Source organism: Arachis hypogaea, chromosome 17 (genome assembly GCF_003086295.3).
Source record: "Arachis hypogaea cultivar Tifrunner chromosome 17, arahy.Tifrunner.gnm2.J5K5, whole genome shotgun sequence".
Classification (NCBI taxonomy): domain Eukaryota; kingdom Viridiplantae; phylum Streptophyta; class Magnoliopsida; order Fabales; family Fabaceae; genus Arachis; species Arachis hypogaea.
The window spans coordinates 7206901-7221699 of record NC_092052.1 but is presented as its reverse complement, the minus strand read 5'-3'; the positions used below and the strand labels follow the sequence as shown (position 1 = coordinate 7221699).

Sequence of the window (14799 nt, the reverse complement as noted above, 5' to 3'; positions counted from 1 at the left end):
AGAAAAATTACTTCCATTAAACTTATCTCAAACTTCGTTGTCATGCTATTTAATATAATTGATTTTTTACTAAACAAGTTCATTTTCTGTTCGCTGTGAATAGCACTTTATATATGACTAGTACTGTAAATTTATACTTTACATGGAAGAAATCCAATAGTGTTATTGTATGCCACAAAAGGTGGCTTTGCATTTGCACATTCCTAAACTTATATAAACAATTAACGGTTGAACACTTGATACTATAAATTTCTTAAGAAATGATGCTTGTACTATTTTTATACACATTTATTGTATATTTTTCATTTATAGTATAAAGGACAACTTTTATTTTCTCTAACTTCCTATATATCAATAACTTTTAATACAAAGAATTAAAGATACACAAAAATAGTGCACACAATCTTCCTCAAACATACAAACATGTGGCAAGTGCCAACTATACTTATACACAAGTGAAATCAATGCTAGTGATAAGTGAAGTTCTTTCTCAATCTTTTCTCTTTAAGAGCTTAAGTCACAAACACAAGCTTTATGTATGCAGTAGAACAATAAGAAGCTAAGATGGTTGCTTCGTTTCGAAGTTGACGCGGTAGATATCATCGTTCGCTGTAGTTCCAGGGATTATAGTTTGGCTAGCAATGGTAGTAAAATAAACAGGTCCTACAGGTTCCTTCTCTGCTAGAGATGCTAAGAAGATAAAGGGGTAGTAGGAGATGAAGCGAGAGAACTTGGATGCAGAGGATGATGGGAGGAAAAGGAGCATGTACAAGAAAAAGATAACTGCCACCAAAATGGCAGTTATAACAAGAAACGTTGTGGCCAACCAGGTGAGTTTGCTTATAACTGTGTAAATACCAGCCATGAACGCCAGCGAGAGTGTCACAAGAGCGGTTCCAAGAAGCGGCATTGCTACCTCCATGGAAAGAGTCAACAGCTCAATCACTCCGAACCTTCCCCATATGAGTATGATTGTGGCACTGATTGAAGTAAACAAGGATATTGTGATGCAGAAGATGAAAAAGTGGAACATGGCCTTGTTGAGGTTATTGGCGGCGCCATCTGCCTCGCCGGGCACGGCCAAACATGCTGCCACCGAAGCTGTGACTATGAGTGTTGAGATGACACTGAGTGAGTCCACTCTGTCTTTGAACCGCTCTGTTCCAAACACAGTATTGAATCCAAATTCAGACATACGTGGTGCTTTTGCGCCAGCAGATTTTAGTGCAATCCATGTGAGCGACTGCAAATTCAGAAATGTGAGTTAATTAAGAATACCAAATATTTCAATGAGAAAAGTTCAAGAGTCAGTAGAATCTAGCATTTTTAGCTATTAGCCCAATTCCTTTAATTCAATAATCTGACAACATATTTTAGTCTAATTTATTGCTGGCTAACTGCGGTCCAAAAACAATAAGTTCTGTTTGTCGTCTAGCATTACTTACCCGTCGAAGGGGTGTTTTCCCTGTCCCACCGGCATAATACCTTTTAATTGCAGTGTCAAGAGGCATTTCCTTACTTGAGCTAACCACGTTAAGATCAACCCGGTGGTCACTTGTTAAGGCATAGACAATGTTGGGACGACCCCAATCGGTAGCCCCATGCAAAGGAGTCTCTCCTGACCGATTCTTTTGATTGATCATCATGTCAAGCTGAGGAGTTTGAAGGATGTAGCGCACCACTTCAAGCTTTCCACTATTAGCTGCAATGTGAAGAATATTATTGAGACGTCCATCCCTCATCTCGTTCAGATCTGTGCAGTATAGTAACAATTCCTTAACCACTTCCACATGGCCTCGGCCAGCCGCTAGATGAATTGGCAGGTACCCTGATTGGTCTTTCTCAATGCTGCAAGTCTTGCATCTATCGAGTAAAAAAACAACACCTTCAAGGTAACCTAAACCTGCTGCAAAATGAAGAGCAACCCCTCCATACGGGTCCCTTAAATGTATCCATTCTTCTTTCTTTCCCAATATGGTGCTCATCATATCTGTCACCATGCACGCACATATGTAACGTTATTATTTCATATACACAAACATTATTGGCTAGCTAATTACCTCTATCCCGGTTGGAGATGGCTACTAGAAGGGGTGATAATCCCTTTGGCGTGGCATTCTCGGGGCACTTGTCCAATATTCTGTTAACAGCTTCCATGAGCCTAGCCTCAACCGCCAAGGACAACACCGATTTCCCTTCCCCATTTACTTCATCCAATGCTAACTCATAACAATCATGTGAGAATGATATTGATGATGATTCCTCAAGTACATCGAAAATCATAGTTCCCGTGCTGCTCATCATGGCTTCGTGTAGCATAATGTTCCCTTGCCAGTTCTTCATTTTCATGAGATCCATTAATCTTGCTTCACCCCCATTATAAGCATCCAAGAGCCTTTTAATAATCGAGAAATGCCCAGCTCTTGCAGCAACATGAAGGGGAGTGTCCTGGTTTTCGTTGAGGGACGCTATAAGATCAGGTTCTTGTCGCGCCACGTGATCTGCCATCTCATCATTTCCGTAGAAAGCTGCTACATGTAGCACTGTGTTCTTCGTAGGGGTCTTGAATTCTTTCAGAATGTCGGAGGAATAATAAGATGCTTGTGTTGCAGCACCCCCGCTTGCTCGGTGATACACTTCTGAAAGCAATTCCAGCTTCTCATGTTCACCATGCTTCACAATCGTAGGGACAAATTCCACAAATTCCACTTCGCTGTTAACATCAGAACTGGCGGAACTGGAACTGGAGCCCTGCGATCTGCTTGTCAAGTGATCATAGTTCAAACTTCACTCTTTCTTTTTTCTTTTTAAATAATAGTAATAATAAAACCGGAAAGAGCTGAGTATTGTTATTTAAATCAAAACAAGAATATCAAAGTGAATTTGTCAGATGCAAAGTATTTGCTTCTGTTGTATATATATTTCTTCTCTTGTTTTTAAGATTAACTACTGAAGGAAGAAGTAAGAAATTTAAACGTTACATAACAGCATTACAACTCTACTAGCCCCTATCAAAAACTATTTCCAATTTCAGAGATAAAGCAACCCAAAGACGAAGAACTTACTGTGTATGCTGGCTCATGATGCGGTCTCAGTTCAGCAAAAGCTCAAATCGAGAATCCTACCACGCAGTTACAGATTGCTGCCTTTGCTTCTCCGCTTCAGAAAACCTTGTGCTCTATTCTTTCTCTCTCTCTCTTTTAAACTAATTCTTAAAAGAGACTGACTGAATTCCATTCGGTAACCAATACCCAACCATTGTTTACTATATTTTTTCTGATAGTGCTGTCAAAGCTGGGCATTCATGCTTTTTGCATTTGATTTTTATGAGAGAACATTTTTTTTACTCCCGCATTTATCACAAGTTGCAGCAGCAATATCGAGGAGATTTTTTTTTTATCGGTTGCAACATGTGGGATTCGAACCCAAGATTTATAGATGAGAAGAAGAAAATTATGTCATTTAAATTATAACTTACTAACATAAAAAAAACATGTTTGACCTAGGATAAAAGATGATAAATTTCATAATTTGGACCAATATTCTGAAAATCCGTCACTTGACCAATACTATTGAGGCATAGAATTGTCCTAAAAAAAATCAGGTTAAAAACCGGATGAACTGATAGTTAATTGATAAACTGTTAAAACTGGCCGATTTTTTTTTTTAGGATTTTCAGTTCGAATGTATAAGCTCCAACGCACCGTTTCTCTCAGAAAGAAAACCCACGCCAACCCACCCCTTTCTTTCATCTCTCTGAGCATCAGAAACCTAATCCTAACCTAAACCCAGCCACTAGCCCACCATTATTATCCCCCATGACCGAACTCTTCTTCTCCGGTAGATTATGCTGTCGCCGCCGGCAGAAACCGTGGGTGCCATTGCATTTTTCTCATCGTCGAACCCTTCTCATCTTTCCTCTTCTACTCACCGTCGCACGAAGGAAATGTTGACCCCTGGCATCAACGTCACGAAAATTGCTCGGTCGATCGTCATCCTCTCTCTCTCTCTCTCCCTTCTTTCCTCCCTCCCTCCCTATGCTTCAAGCTCTCTGTCTGAGTTCACTTTCCTTGCTCCGTTGTTATCAACCCATCACTTTTCATTCCTCTGTTGCCGTCACTTCCCTTCCTCTTTCGCCGCCAGTAAACACTACTGCTTCAATTAATATTGCTTGTTTTGTTTTATTATTAATAATACTGATTTTGGGTTTTGGGTTTTTTTTTTTTTCCTGTGCTGATTAAATGGAAGAAAATACTCATGAATCAAATATGGTCAAATTGAATTCCCAAAATTATTCTATTTAAAAGACCTTCATGAAAGATATGTTGTATGATCATGTGAAGGGAAAGATACCAAATTCAATGTTGAATGAAAGAAGTTGAATTGGAAGACGTTACTTTGATTAGGCAATTACTTGATTTTAGCGTGTATCCACATATTGACAAAGAAATGAATGGCGAGAAAATGTGGTTATATGAGAGGAAGAATGTGCAAAATAAAGCATTCTTGATTAGGAAGTTTGTCAATATGAAGCATATTGAAGGTAAATCAATGTCAGAGTACTTAAGCATTTTTCAAGAGACAATTTTTCAAGAGACAGTGAACCAACTGACAAATAATAAAATCACTTTGAATAATGAGTTGCAAGCCTTGTTATTGTTGAGCTCTTTGTCTAATAGTTTGAAAACTTTGGTTGTGACACTTACTAATTCAATTTCAAATAAAAAGTTAATGTTAGCAATAGTTAAAGAGAGTATGTTAAATGAAGAAGTCAAAAGAAGAGAGCGATGTTTAATTAATGTCTCCTCCCCATTATAAGCACTTGTTTTAGAATTATGAGAAAAAAAATTAAAGTAAAAAACCTCACCGTTTTGACTAGTTAGAAAATCGAAGCAAACGTGGAGTAGTGTATGAGGAACACAATTAGGTGCTCCATAGATAAATAGAGTTTTAAAATTCCATGAGTAAAATAAAGAGTAAAGTTTGCATTTAAAATTTTAAAAGCTATTAAATGCGAAGAGAGAAAACAAATTTTATTGGTTTTTGTTTTTTTTTTTGGACTAAATTCAGTAGTATTTTTATATTAGGTCATTAATTTTTTTTTTTGTCTCAAATTCATTTTGAGTTAGAATTAATTTTTTATTTAAAATTGTAGTGAGTTAAAATTAAAAACTGTAGCAATAAAAAAATAATTCTATAATTTTTTATTTAAAATTTGTTTGGGTTAAAATTTTTTGTTTTATTATTTTTGTTTTGGGCTCTTTTATTTTAAAATTGATATTGAACTATTATAATAAAAACAAAAATAAAAAGTAAAAAAACTAATAAAATAAGAATATCTTTTTACAGTTAATTTTAAAAGACTAAAATATAATTTAAAATTAAAATTATTTAATTTGAATTAAAAATATGATTTAATTTTAAAAAAGTAACCTATAATATTAGTTAATTTTTAAAATACAAAAATATTCTTTTAAAATTAAAGTTGTTTGATTATTTTAAATATTAGAAATTTATATTTGAATTTAGAATGATAAAATTACTATTTTGAGGATTAATTTTAAAATATATATTTAAAGATTAATTAAAAATATGCGTCTTTTTCTTTTTTGTTTTATTTTTTAATTATTTGAACAAAAATACAAAAATTGAATTTCTATTTTTATTTATTTTGATTTTTTTATATTTTATTTGAATCTGAATGTGAGTATTTTTTTTATTGATATTTATATTTTAAAATTAATAAAAAAATAAATAATGAACTTAAAAGTAAAAAATGTCAATAATCTATACCAGTAATAAATTAAATTAGGTTTATTCGATTTACTACTAGTACAATATATAAATAGTAAATCAAATAAAATTACACCAATATCTTAAACTGAATTGGATTATATGCATGTCTCGTTTACAACTAACTCTATATAAATCGAATCAATTTGATTCGATCAAATTGATTTATATAGAATTATAAACAAGACATACATATAACTTAATACCGTTTAGGCTATCGTTGGTAGGATATTATCCTATCAAGACTAGTGACGAATTTATAAGTTTGAATAACCAATTCAACAACAAATTATATAATGGTTGGTTGTAATGTTTAATGTCTAAAAAAGGCGGATTAAACTCTAAACATAATAGCTCCTTCAAGTTCGTATCAAGTTTTATCTCGAACTATATGTTAACTAAAAATGATTAAATTTATTGTCAGATCTAATCTAAATTATTATATCTTTACTAATTTTATCATTGTATCATATTATCACTGTATCATACTATCAGTGAGTCACTAAATCAATTGACAATGATAAAATTACGATGAATGTTATGGTGCCTAAAAAATTATGCCTATTTACTAAAAAGGTTAAAAATTAATATTTAATTTAAAAGATATAAAAATAAATTATTTTTAAAAAATTAAAACTTACTACAAAAGGTAAGTTAGGCAAAAGTTAAGTAACAATTGATAGACATCATAAAATTGGCCTAAAATTATAGGTCGATTTAATAATTAAAATACCTTCAGATAAAGCTCTAAAAATTAGACTATAAATAAAGACATTAAACAACACTAAAATATATTTTTTAAAGCTTGTTATTCTACTATCTCCCATTTTTCTTTAATGATGCAAAAATTAAAATTAAGCCACAATTCATGCTAGATTATAATTATCTATATGTTTTTTACTTAAATTTGATATTACTTTTAATTATTTAGAATTATTCTGTGATTATGTTCTAAAATTTTTGTTGAGACACTTAAAAGATTATAATGGCTGCAGTCTCCTTTCAAAATAAGATAATGCGAGAAAATGTATTAAAAATAGACGAATACATTATTTTAATTTGAAATTAACGATTTTAAATAGTTAATTTTTTAAAACCGATAAACATAATTAACCATATAAGTATAATAATACGATTACGTTTATTTTTATCAAATTAAATTTAATTATATCTATTTATAATTTTAAATTAATTAAAAAATTTATAATTTAAAATTAAAAATTTAAAATTAATTTTTATATGAATAAAATTAGATTAATTAATTTTTTTTCTTTTTTTTCTTTTTTTTTAATTAGAAATATAATTCTAATTCTAATTCTTCGGTATTCAAATCAATGCAAACTGATATGATCGGTCTGGGTTTAGTCATAAAAACATATATATCCGATCTATTTTAAGGTGATTAAATTTAATCAGTTCAGTTCTCAATTTCTTCTAAATCCAACTCAAAACAATCCGATTACACCCTAACTTCATAAATTAAACATTAAAAGCAATAACTCTAGTTACAAATTTGATGATAATATAACACTATTATGTTCTTTGATTTGTGACTGCTTACTTAAAATTATGTTTAAATTTAGTTTTAACTATAAAAATCTAAAATTAAATTCAACTAATAATCTAAAATAAACAAATCCAATAAATTTTTTTAAAAAAGTTATGCAATACATCAATGTATCTAAATTTGTTTTCAATATCTCCTTTTTTTTAATTATCTTTTGACAAATTAATTTAAAATAATATTTTAAAAAAATATTAATTATGTTCCTAATATATACTTATATATCCTAATTAAATGATATATTATAATATAATTCATTTTTAAAATTATGATGCTATAGATGAAAAAAATAGTATATAAGACAAATTTTATGAGATAAATTATAATATCAAATAAATAATTAAATAAATAAAATTTAAAATTATTAATTAATTAGAATTTATAAATGAATTTAATAATTTATATATCAATAGAACATGTTAAATTCTTAATAGTAAGTCATAAAAAAATCTTAATAATAATCATAATTATTATTTTATTAAAAATATATTTTAGAGGTTATAATTAATATGTTTGTAGTTTTACAAGAATAATATATTAATTATTTAATAATTTTATCAATATACATTAAAATTTTTATTAATGTAACTTTCTAAAATACTGCATCAATATATATTATAGGAAACATTTCAGGTGCACCGGGAGTACCGGTGTTCTAATTATTTTAACTGTTGATATGAATTATAAAAATATATATAATATATATTAATTGAAATCAACGGTTAAAACAATTGGTGTACCAATACTCTCCAGTGCACTTAAAATATTTCCTATATTATAATATTAATAATATAAAGAATTTTAAAACTCCAAACATTATAAAAGTATTGTAATATTCACCGTGTATGAGAGTCAAGACCTTAGTGAAAGAAGAAGAAGCAAATGTGGAACATTGTGATTTTTGCACCAGTAGATTTTAATGTGACACACTTGATACATACTTTATGCAAATAACATGACACTCTAATAGGCCATCTGGATTTGGTTAGGTAAAATTTTTATTTGTTGTAAGTAGTTTATTAAAGTTGTTTTTTAAAATATAATTTTTTAAAAACTGTAAAATTTATGTTTGGTAAAATTAAATTAAAACTATTTTTTAATAAATATAAATAATAATTATGTTTAGTAAACTAATTTAAAAAAATAAAAAAATAATAATAGATATAAATATAAAAATACATTTAAATATTTATTAATATATGAAGTTATATTAGATTTTTAATTTTGGTAAACACATTAAACTTAAAAAAGTTTATTTTTAGATGTTTACAAAAAAGCAATTTGACTTTTAAAAATTATAAGTATATAGTATTTTATTTATCAATATAAAAAAAAGTGTTTGTGCTTTTGAAAGGAAAAAATATACAAACTAAAAACCAAATATAGAATCAAATATTGTTTGATCTAGAATCATAGAATGTAAGTACTACTTGGCTTTCGAAGGGAGGGAGCATCGGAATCTATTACTTCAATTGCAATGTCAAGAGGTGTTTGGTTTCCCAGGTTAAGCAGATTCAAGTCAACCCTGTTATCCTAAGAAGCTTCTATGGTGGAGAAAGTATATTATGGTTCTTGAAGGATCAAGATTACTTTTTAAATTTAAAAAAAAAAAATTGGGGTTAATTTGAGATATAGTAACATTGGAGGGGCCTCTCCGCTAACATTTTTTTTAAATGTTATCATTGTTATGTACACGAAACTGAATTGAATTGTAGTGCGCGGACAAAAATATAGATATTAAAATCAATTTTGTTAAACATAATTAATTAAATTAAAAATATAACTCAGATTAAAAAATAAAAAAAAATTAGTAAAAAGTTTTATTATTAAAATATTATTTATTATATTTAATTTATCAAAAACAAAATTTTTATTTTTCATATTTCAAGTTAAAATATTTTGATTAACTTATGGATAAATTATTATCCTAACTAATTTTACATTGATTAATTTTTATACACATTTAATAATAAAATTAATAATCATTAATGATACACTTGTATTTATAATTTGAAACTAAAATTTTATATAAATATCAAAAAAAATAAACAATTATATAAAAAATATGTTCATATGAAATAATAGAAATTTAATTTAAAATTTTGTTCTTTCTTTTTCATTAAAATAATTACATTTTTTATGTTTTTTAAATAAATTTTAACACAGGTTCAGAAACAAGATTTTATGCATATATTTAACTGTGTATTATACAAAAAATATTTTTTTATTACTAGTTTTAAGAATAAAAAATATATTCTAAATCAGTAAATTTATCAATTTATTTTAAAAATTTATATGCAATATATTTACATATAATAGAATGAAAGTTTAAAAAACTAAACAGCATATAACGTCATAAAAAAATAAAAAATTAGATTAACACGTAAACTATAATTGGTTGAAGTAAAATTTGCATTCAACAACCATAAAAAAGATAGATAATAAAATTAGAAAATACATAAGGTCATAGAGAATTGTATAAAAAAATAATGAGCTTATAATTGACCTTTAGTTATTCAGAAAATGATTATTATTGTGACAGTTCGTTATTTGTTCACCTAAACCTGAATAAATTAAATTTTAAAAAATAAATAAAATAAATATAATTCAGGTGACAAATTTTTATTCGTCCATCTTTTATATCGTATAAGTACATATAAATTAATAATCGTAACGAAATAATCACCTAATTTAAATAGTACCTTTCATGTGGTAGTGACACATAATTTGCATTTGAATAATTGTGAAAAAATTATATTAATATTTTATATATTGAGTCATTTATTACACTAGTTTTTATTCTTATTTATTGTATTTATACTTAAAATTAATTTTATTCTTATAATTAGATCCAAGTATATTCATTAGATAAATAAAAAAATAATATTTATGTAATTGAATTATTTATTTCAAATTTTTAAATAGTTAAATACATATAGCTGATTGTATATCTAACATATAAATCATATAAACCTATATTAATTATAATAACTTATTTAGAGCCTTACATTGATTGTATATCGGGCTTTTCCTATCACATAAAATCTACCATATTATACCAACCTCAGCCCAGTCCATTTTCAATAGAAGTCCAAAATCTAACGTCATATACAATTTACAAAGCCAACTCAGCACTCATTCATCTAATTCAATAGGCATAAATTGCAAATATAAGAAATTTGGGGACAGATTTTCTTATAAAAATTTTCACCTTACGGATGCAAGGAGGGCCACTAATTTCGAATATTCTCATGGGTCCTTAAAGAACCAGGATTAAGTTTCCTCACCATAGACGATTCCTGTTATCCTATGTTAAAGCAAAAACAACCTTGGGGTGACCGCACTTTGTAACCACATGCAAGGGGGTCTCTCCTTTCATATTCTTTTCAAGTTTGGGTCTATTCGCGTTGGAAGATTTCTTAATCAGCCATCGTATTTTAGTTAGACTACACCGACACAAAACAATTCGTAAATTAACGGCCCGTTTGGAAACTATTTAATATAATTGATTTTTCACTAAACAAGTTCATTTTCTGTTCACTGTGAATAACACACTGTATATATGAGTAGTACTGTAAATTTATACCTTACATGGAACAAATCCAATACACATTAACAATATTACAAAAGTATATACTTACATTTAGGAAAAGTCTAGAGACCAGCAATTTTATTAAATTCTGATCAGCATGTAACCAACAAAAAAAGTGAGCCATCGAATGAAATGGCACACCAATTTTATACCTTTAAAATCATCATTAATAACTATTTGATGACTATAAATCACAAAAGTTGCTGGCCCTAACACTCCGTGAACTCCACATGTGTGAATATTAAATAAGAATACTAATAATTAGGACACATACTACCACTCAAAAATAATTTTTTCCCCTTCAACTAACCCACTGCTACAAGCACTGAAGTAGTGTTATTGTATGCCACAAAAGGTGGCTTTGCATTTGCACATTCCTAAACTTATATAAACAATTAACGGTTGAGCACTTGATACTATAAATTTTTTAAGAAAGGAATGTTGTTTGTACTATTTTTATACACATCTATTGTATACTTTTCTTTTGGAAAAGCAGTATAAAGGACAACTTTTGTTTTTCTCTAACTTCCTATATATCAATAACTTCTAATACAAAGAATTAAAGATACACAAAAATAGTGCACACAATGTTCTGCAAACATACAAACATGTGGCCAGTGCCAACCATACATTAAAACACTAAAACATTAAAACATTTAATGTACTAGTGAAGTTCTTTTTCAAGTTCTTAAGTCACAAACACAAGCTTTATGCATGCAGTAGAACAATAAGAAGCTACGATTCTTGCATCGTTTCGAAGTTGACGCGGTAGATATCATCGTTCGCTGTAGTTCCAGGGATTGTAAATTGGCTAGCAATGGTAGTAAAATAAACAGGTACTACAGGTTCCTTCTCAGCTAGCGATGCTAAGAAGATAAAGGGGTAGTAGGAGATGAACCGAGAGAACTTGGAGGCAGAGGATGATGGGAGGAAAAGGAGCATGTACAAGAAAAAGATAACTGCCACCAAAATGGCAGTTATAACAAGAAACATTGTGGCCAACCAGGTGAGTTTGCTTATAACTGTGTAAATACCAGCCATGAACGCCAGCGAGAGAGTCACAAGAGCGGTTCCAAGAAGCGGCATTGCTACCTCCATGGAAAGAGTCAACAGCTCAATCACTCCGAACCTTCCCCATATGAGTATGATTGTGGCACTGATGGAAGTAAACAAGGATATTGTGATGCAGAAGATGAAAAAGTGGAACATGGCCTTGTTGAGGTTATTGGCGGCGCCATCTGCCTCGCCGGGCACGGCCAAACATGCTGCCACGGAAGCTGTGACTATGAGTGTTGAGATGACACTGAGTGAGTCCACTCTGTCTTTGAACCGCTCTGTCCCAAACACAGTATTGAATCCAAATTCAGACATACGTGGTGCTTTTGCGCCAGCAGATTTTAGTGCAATCCAAGTAAGCGACTGCAAATTCAGAAATGTGAGTTAATTAAGAATGGTTCGAAAGAATGCCAAATATTTCAATGAGAGAAGTTCAAGAGTCAGCAGAATTTATTGTTTTTTGCCAGCATTTTTAGCTATTAGTCCAATTCTTTTAATTCAGTCATCCGACAACATTTTTTTAGTCTAATTTATTGCCAGCAACCTGCAGGCCAAAAACAATAAATTCTGGTTGTCGTCTAGCATTACTTGCCTGTCGAAGGGATGGTTTTTTCCCTGTCCCACCGGCATAATACCTTTTAATTGCAGTGTCAAGAGGCGTTTCCTTACTTGAGCTAACCACGTTAAGATCAACCCGGTGGTCACTTGTTAAGGCATAGACAATCCTGGGACGACCCCAATCGGTAGCCCCATGCAAAGGAGTCTCTCCTGACATATTCTTTTGATTGATCATCATGTCAAGCTGAGGAGTTCCAAGGATGTAGCGCACCACATCAAGCTTTCCACTATTAGCTGCAATGTGAAGAATGTTATTGAGACTTCCATCACGCATCTCATTCAGATCTGGACAGTATAGTAACAATTCCTTAACCACTTCCACATGGCCTCGACCAGCCGCTAGATGAATTGGCAGGTACCATAATTTGTCTCTCTCAATGCTGCAAGTCTTGCATCTATCGAGTAAAAAAACAACACCTTCAAGGTAACCTAAACCTGCTGCAAAATGAAGAGCAACCCCTCCATACGGGTCCCTTAAATGTATCCATTCTTCTTTCTTTCCCAATATGGTGCTCATCATATCTGTCACCATGCACGCACATATGTAACGTTATTATTTCATATACACAAACATTATAAGCTAGCTAATTACCTTTATCCCGCTTGAAGATGGCTACTAGAAGGGGTGATAATCCCTTTGGCGTGGCATTCTCGGGGCACTTGTCCAACATTCTGTTAACAGCTTCCATGAGCCTAGCCTCAACCGCCAAGCACAACACCGATTTCCCTTCCTTGTTTACATTATCCAATGCTAACTCATAACAATCATGTATAGTGGTAGTGGTGCTGTATGCGTCAAGTAAATCGAAAATCATAGTTCCCGTGCTGCTGTTACCACTCATCATGGCTTCGTGTAGCATAATGTTCCCTTGCCAGTTCTTCATTTTCATGAGATCCATTAATCTTGCTTCACCCCCGTTATTATTAAGACAATAAACATCCAAGAGCCTTTTAATAATGGAGATATGGCCCGCTCTTGCAGCAACATGAAGGGGAGTGTCCTGGTTGTCGTTGAGGGACACTATAAGATCAGGTTCTTGTTGCGCCACGCGTTCCGCCATGTCATCATTTCCGTACAAAGCTGCTACATGCAGCACTGTGTTCTTCGTAGGGGTCTTGAATTCTTTCAGAATGTTGGAGGAATAATAAGATTCTTGTGTTGCAGCACCACCTCTTGCTCGGTGATATACTTCTCCAAGCAATTCCAGGCTCCAGTATTGGGGATGCCCAGGAATTCCTTCAGCCATCTACTTTCTCCAATAATCATCATTCTAAATTTATTATTTCTGTCATTTGAATCAACAAAATATATGCAGAGGACTTTTGCTCAAGAAAATATATAACCAAGAATGTTGTATATCGTTTCTCATAGTTTAAATTAAAGAGACGTAACAAAATAGAATAAAAAACAGTGGACAATAGAAGGGTAAACCGAAATTGTGAGCATAACTGAACCTGAAGCTGATGATATAGACTACGAGCTCACGCAGCAACACTATTGGATATGATGCTCCTGCTCCTGAATTAATCTATAATTCTATATATAGGGTTATTGATGTGATGATGATTCTTAGTTCTTTACACGGGCAATCTTATTCGGTGACACATTAAAAAAGCAGGAAGCAACTATGGCATCATTTTATAATTCTTTACGTATATAGTTAGCTATCCTTTAAATTTTCACCAAAGAAGTCATATATATTCTGCGTCCATTTTAAAATGCTTATAAAAGGTGAATGTGCGGGCATCAAAGCTCTTAAGAGTTTCTCTTTTCAATTGCACATGTCATCATCCAAAATTTGTTCTATACTGTACTATAGTGTACTCAATATATATATATATATATAGAGTAGGATCATTGATGATCGTTTTGTTCTTTACTTGTGAAATGTTAATATTCTATTTGGTAAGAAAAAAAAGCAAGAAGCTAAGCATCAAGCAACAACCAAACCTTAGATTCTGCTTTGGCATGAAAGATGAACACAACCAAAAGTTACTTTCACCCTTAGCTGAAACATTTGGTGAGGGCATTCTCAACCTGTTGCTCTTTGAAAAAAGATTCAATGATGAGTTGTTATTTCTAGAGTATATATCCATTTTGGTTCTCAAAGAATTTCGGACCAAACATTTTAGTTCCTAACTAAAATTAATTACTTGATTGGTCCCTAACAATTAA

General features: G+C 31.0%; 2 protein-coding genes across 3 annotated transcripts; both read right to left on the bottom strand.

Annotated features, from left to right (window-relative positions):
* Positions 1 to 248: 248 nt before the first annotated feature.
* LOC112766557 (protein ACCELERATED CELL DEATH 6) lies at positions 249 to 3405 on the bottom strand. The gene is made up of 4 exons (XM_025812451.3): positions 3066 to 3405; positions 2061 to 2758; positions 1446 to 1990; positions 249 to 1243 (listed from the first exon to the last, which is right to left on the bottom strand). Exons 1-4 carry the CDS (start codon positions 3080 to 3082, stop codon positions 560 to 562), a joined length of 1944 nt encoding a protein of 647 aa, XP_025668236.1. The 5' UTR covers positions 3083 to 3405; the 3' UTR covers positions 249 to 559.
* Positions 3406 to 11458: 8053 nt separating this feature from the next.
* Positions 11459 to 14269, bottom strand: LOC112767104 (protein ACCELERATED CELL DEATH 6). 2 transcript variants are annotated; one of them, XM_025812983.3, is made up of 4 exons: positions 14079 to 14269; positions 13216 to 13870; positions 12598 to 13145; positions 11459 to 12368 (listed from the first exon to the last, which is right to left on the bottom strand). In XM_025812983.3, exons 2-4 carry the CDS (start codon positions 13868 to 13870, stop codon positions 11685 to 11687), a joined length of 1887 nt encoding a protein of 628 aa, XP_025668768.1. In that variant the 5' UTR covers positions 14079 to 14269; the 3' UTR covers positions 11459 to 11684. The 2 variants fall into 2 exon arrangements, with proteins under 2 accessions (XP_025668768.1, XP_025668769.1); XM_025812984.3 differs by having other exon boundaries at positions 13216 to 14166.
* Between the last annotated feature and the right edge of the window lie 530 nt (positions 14270 to 14799).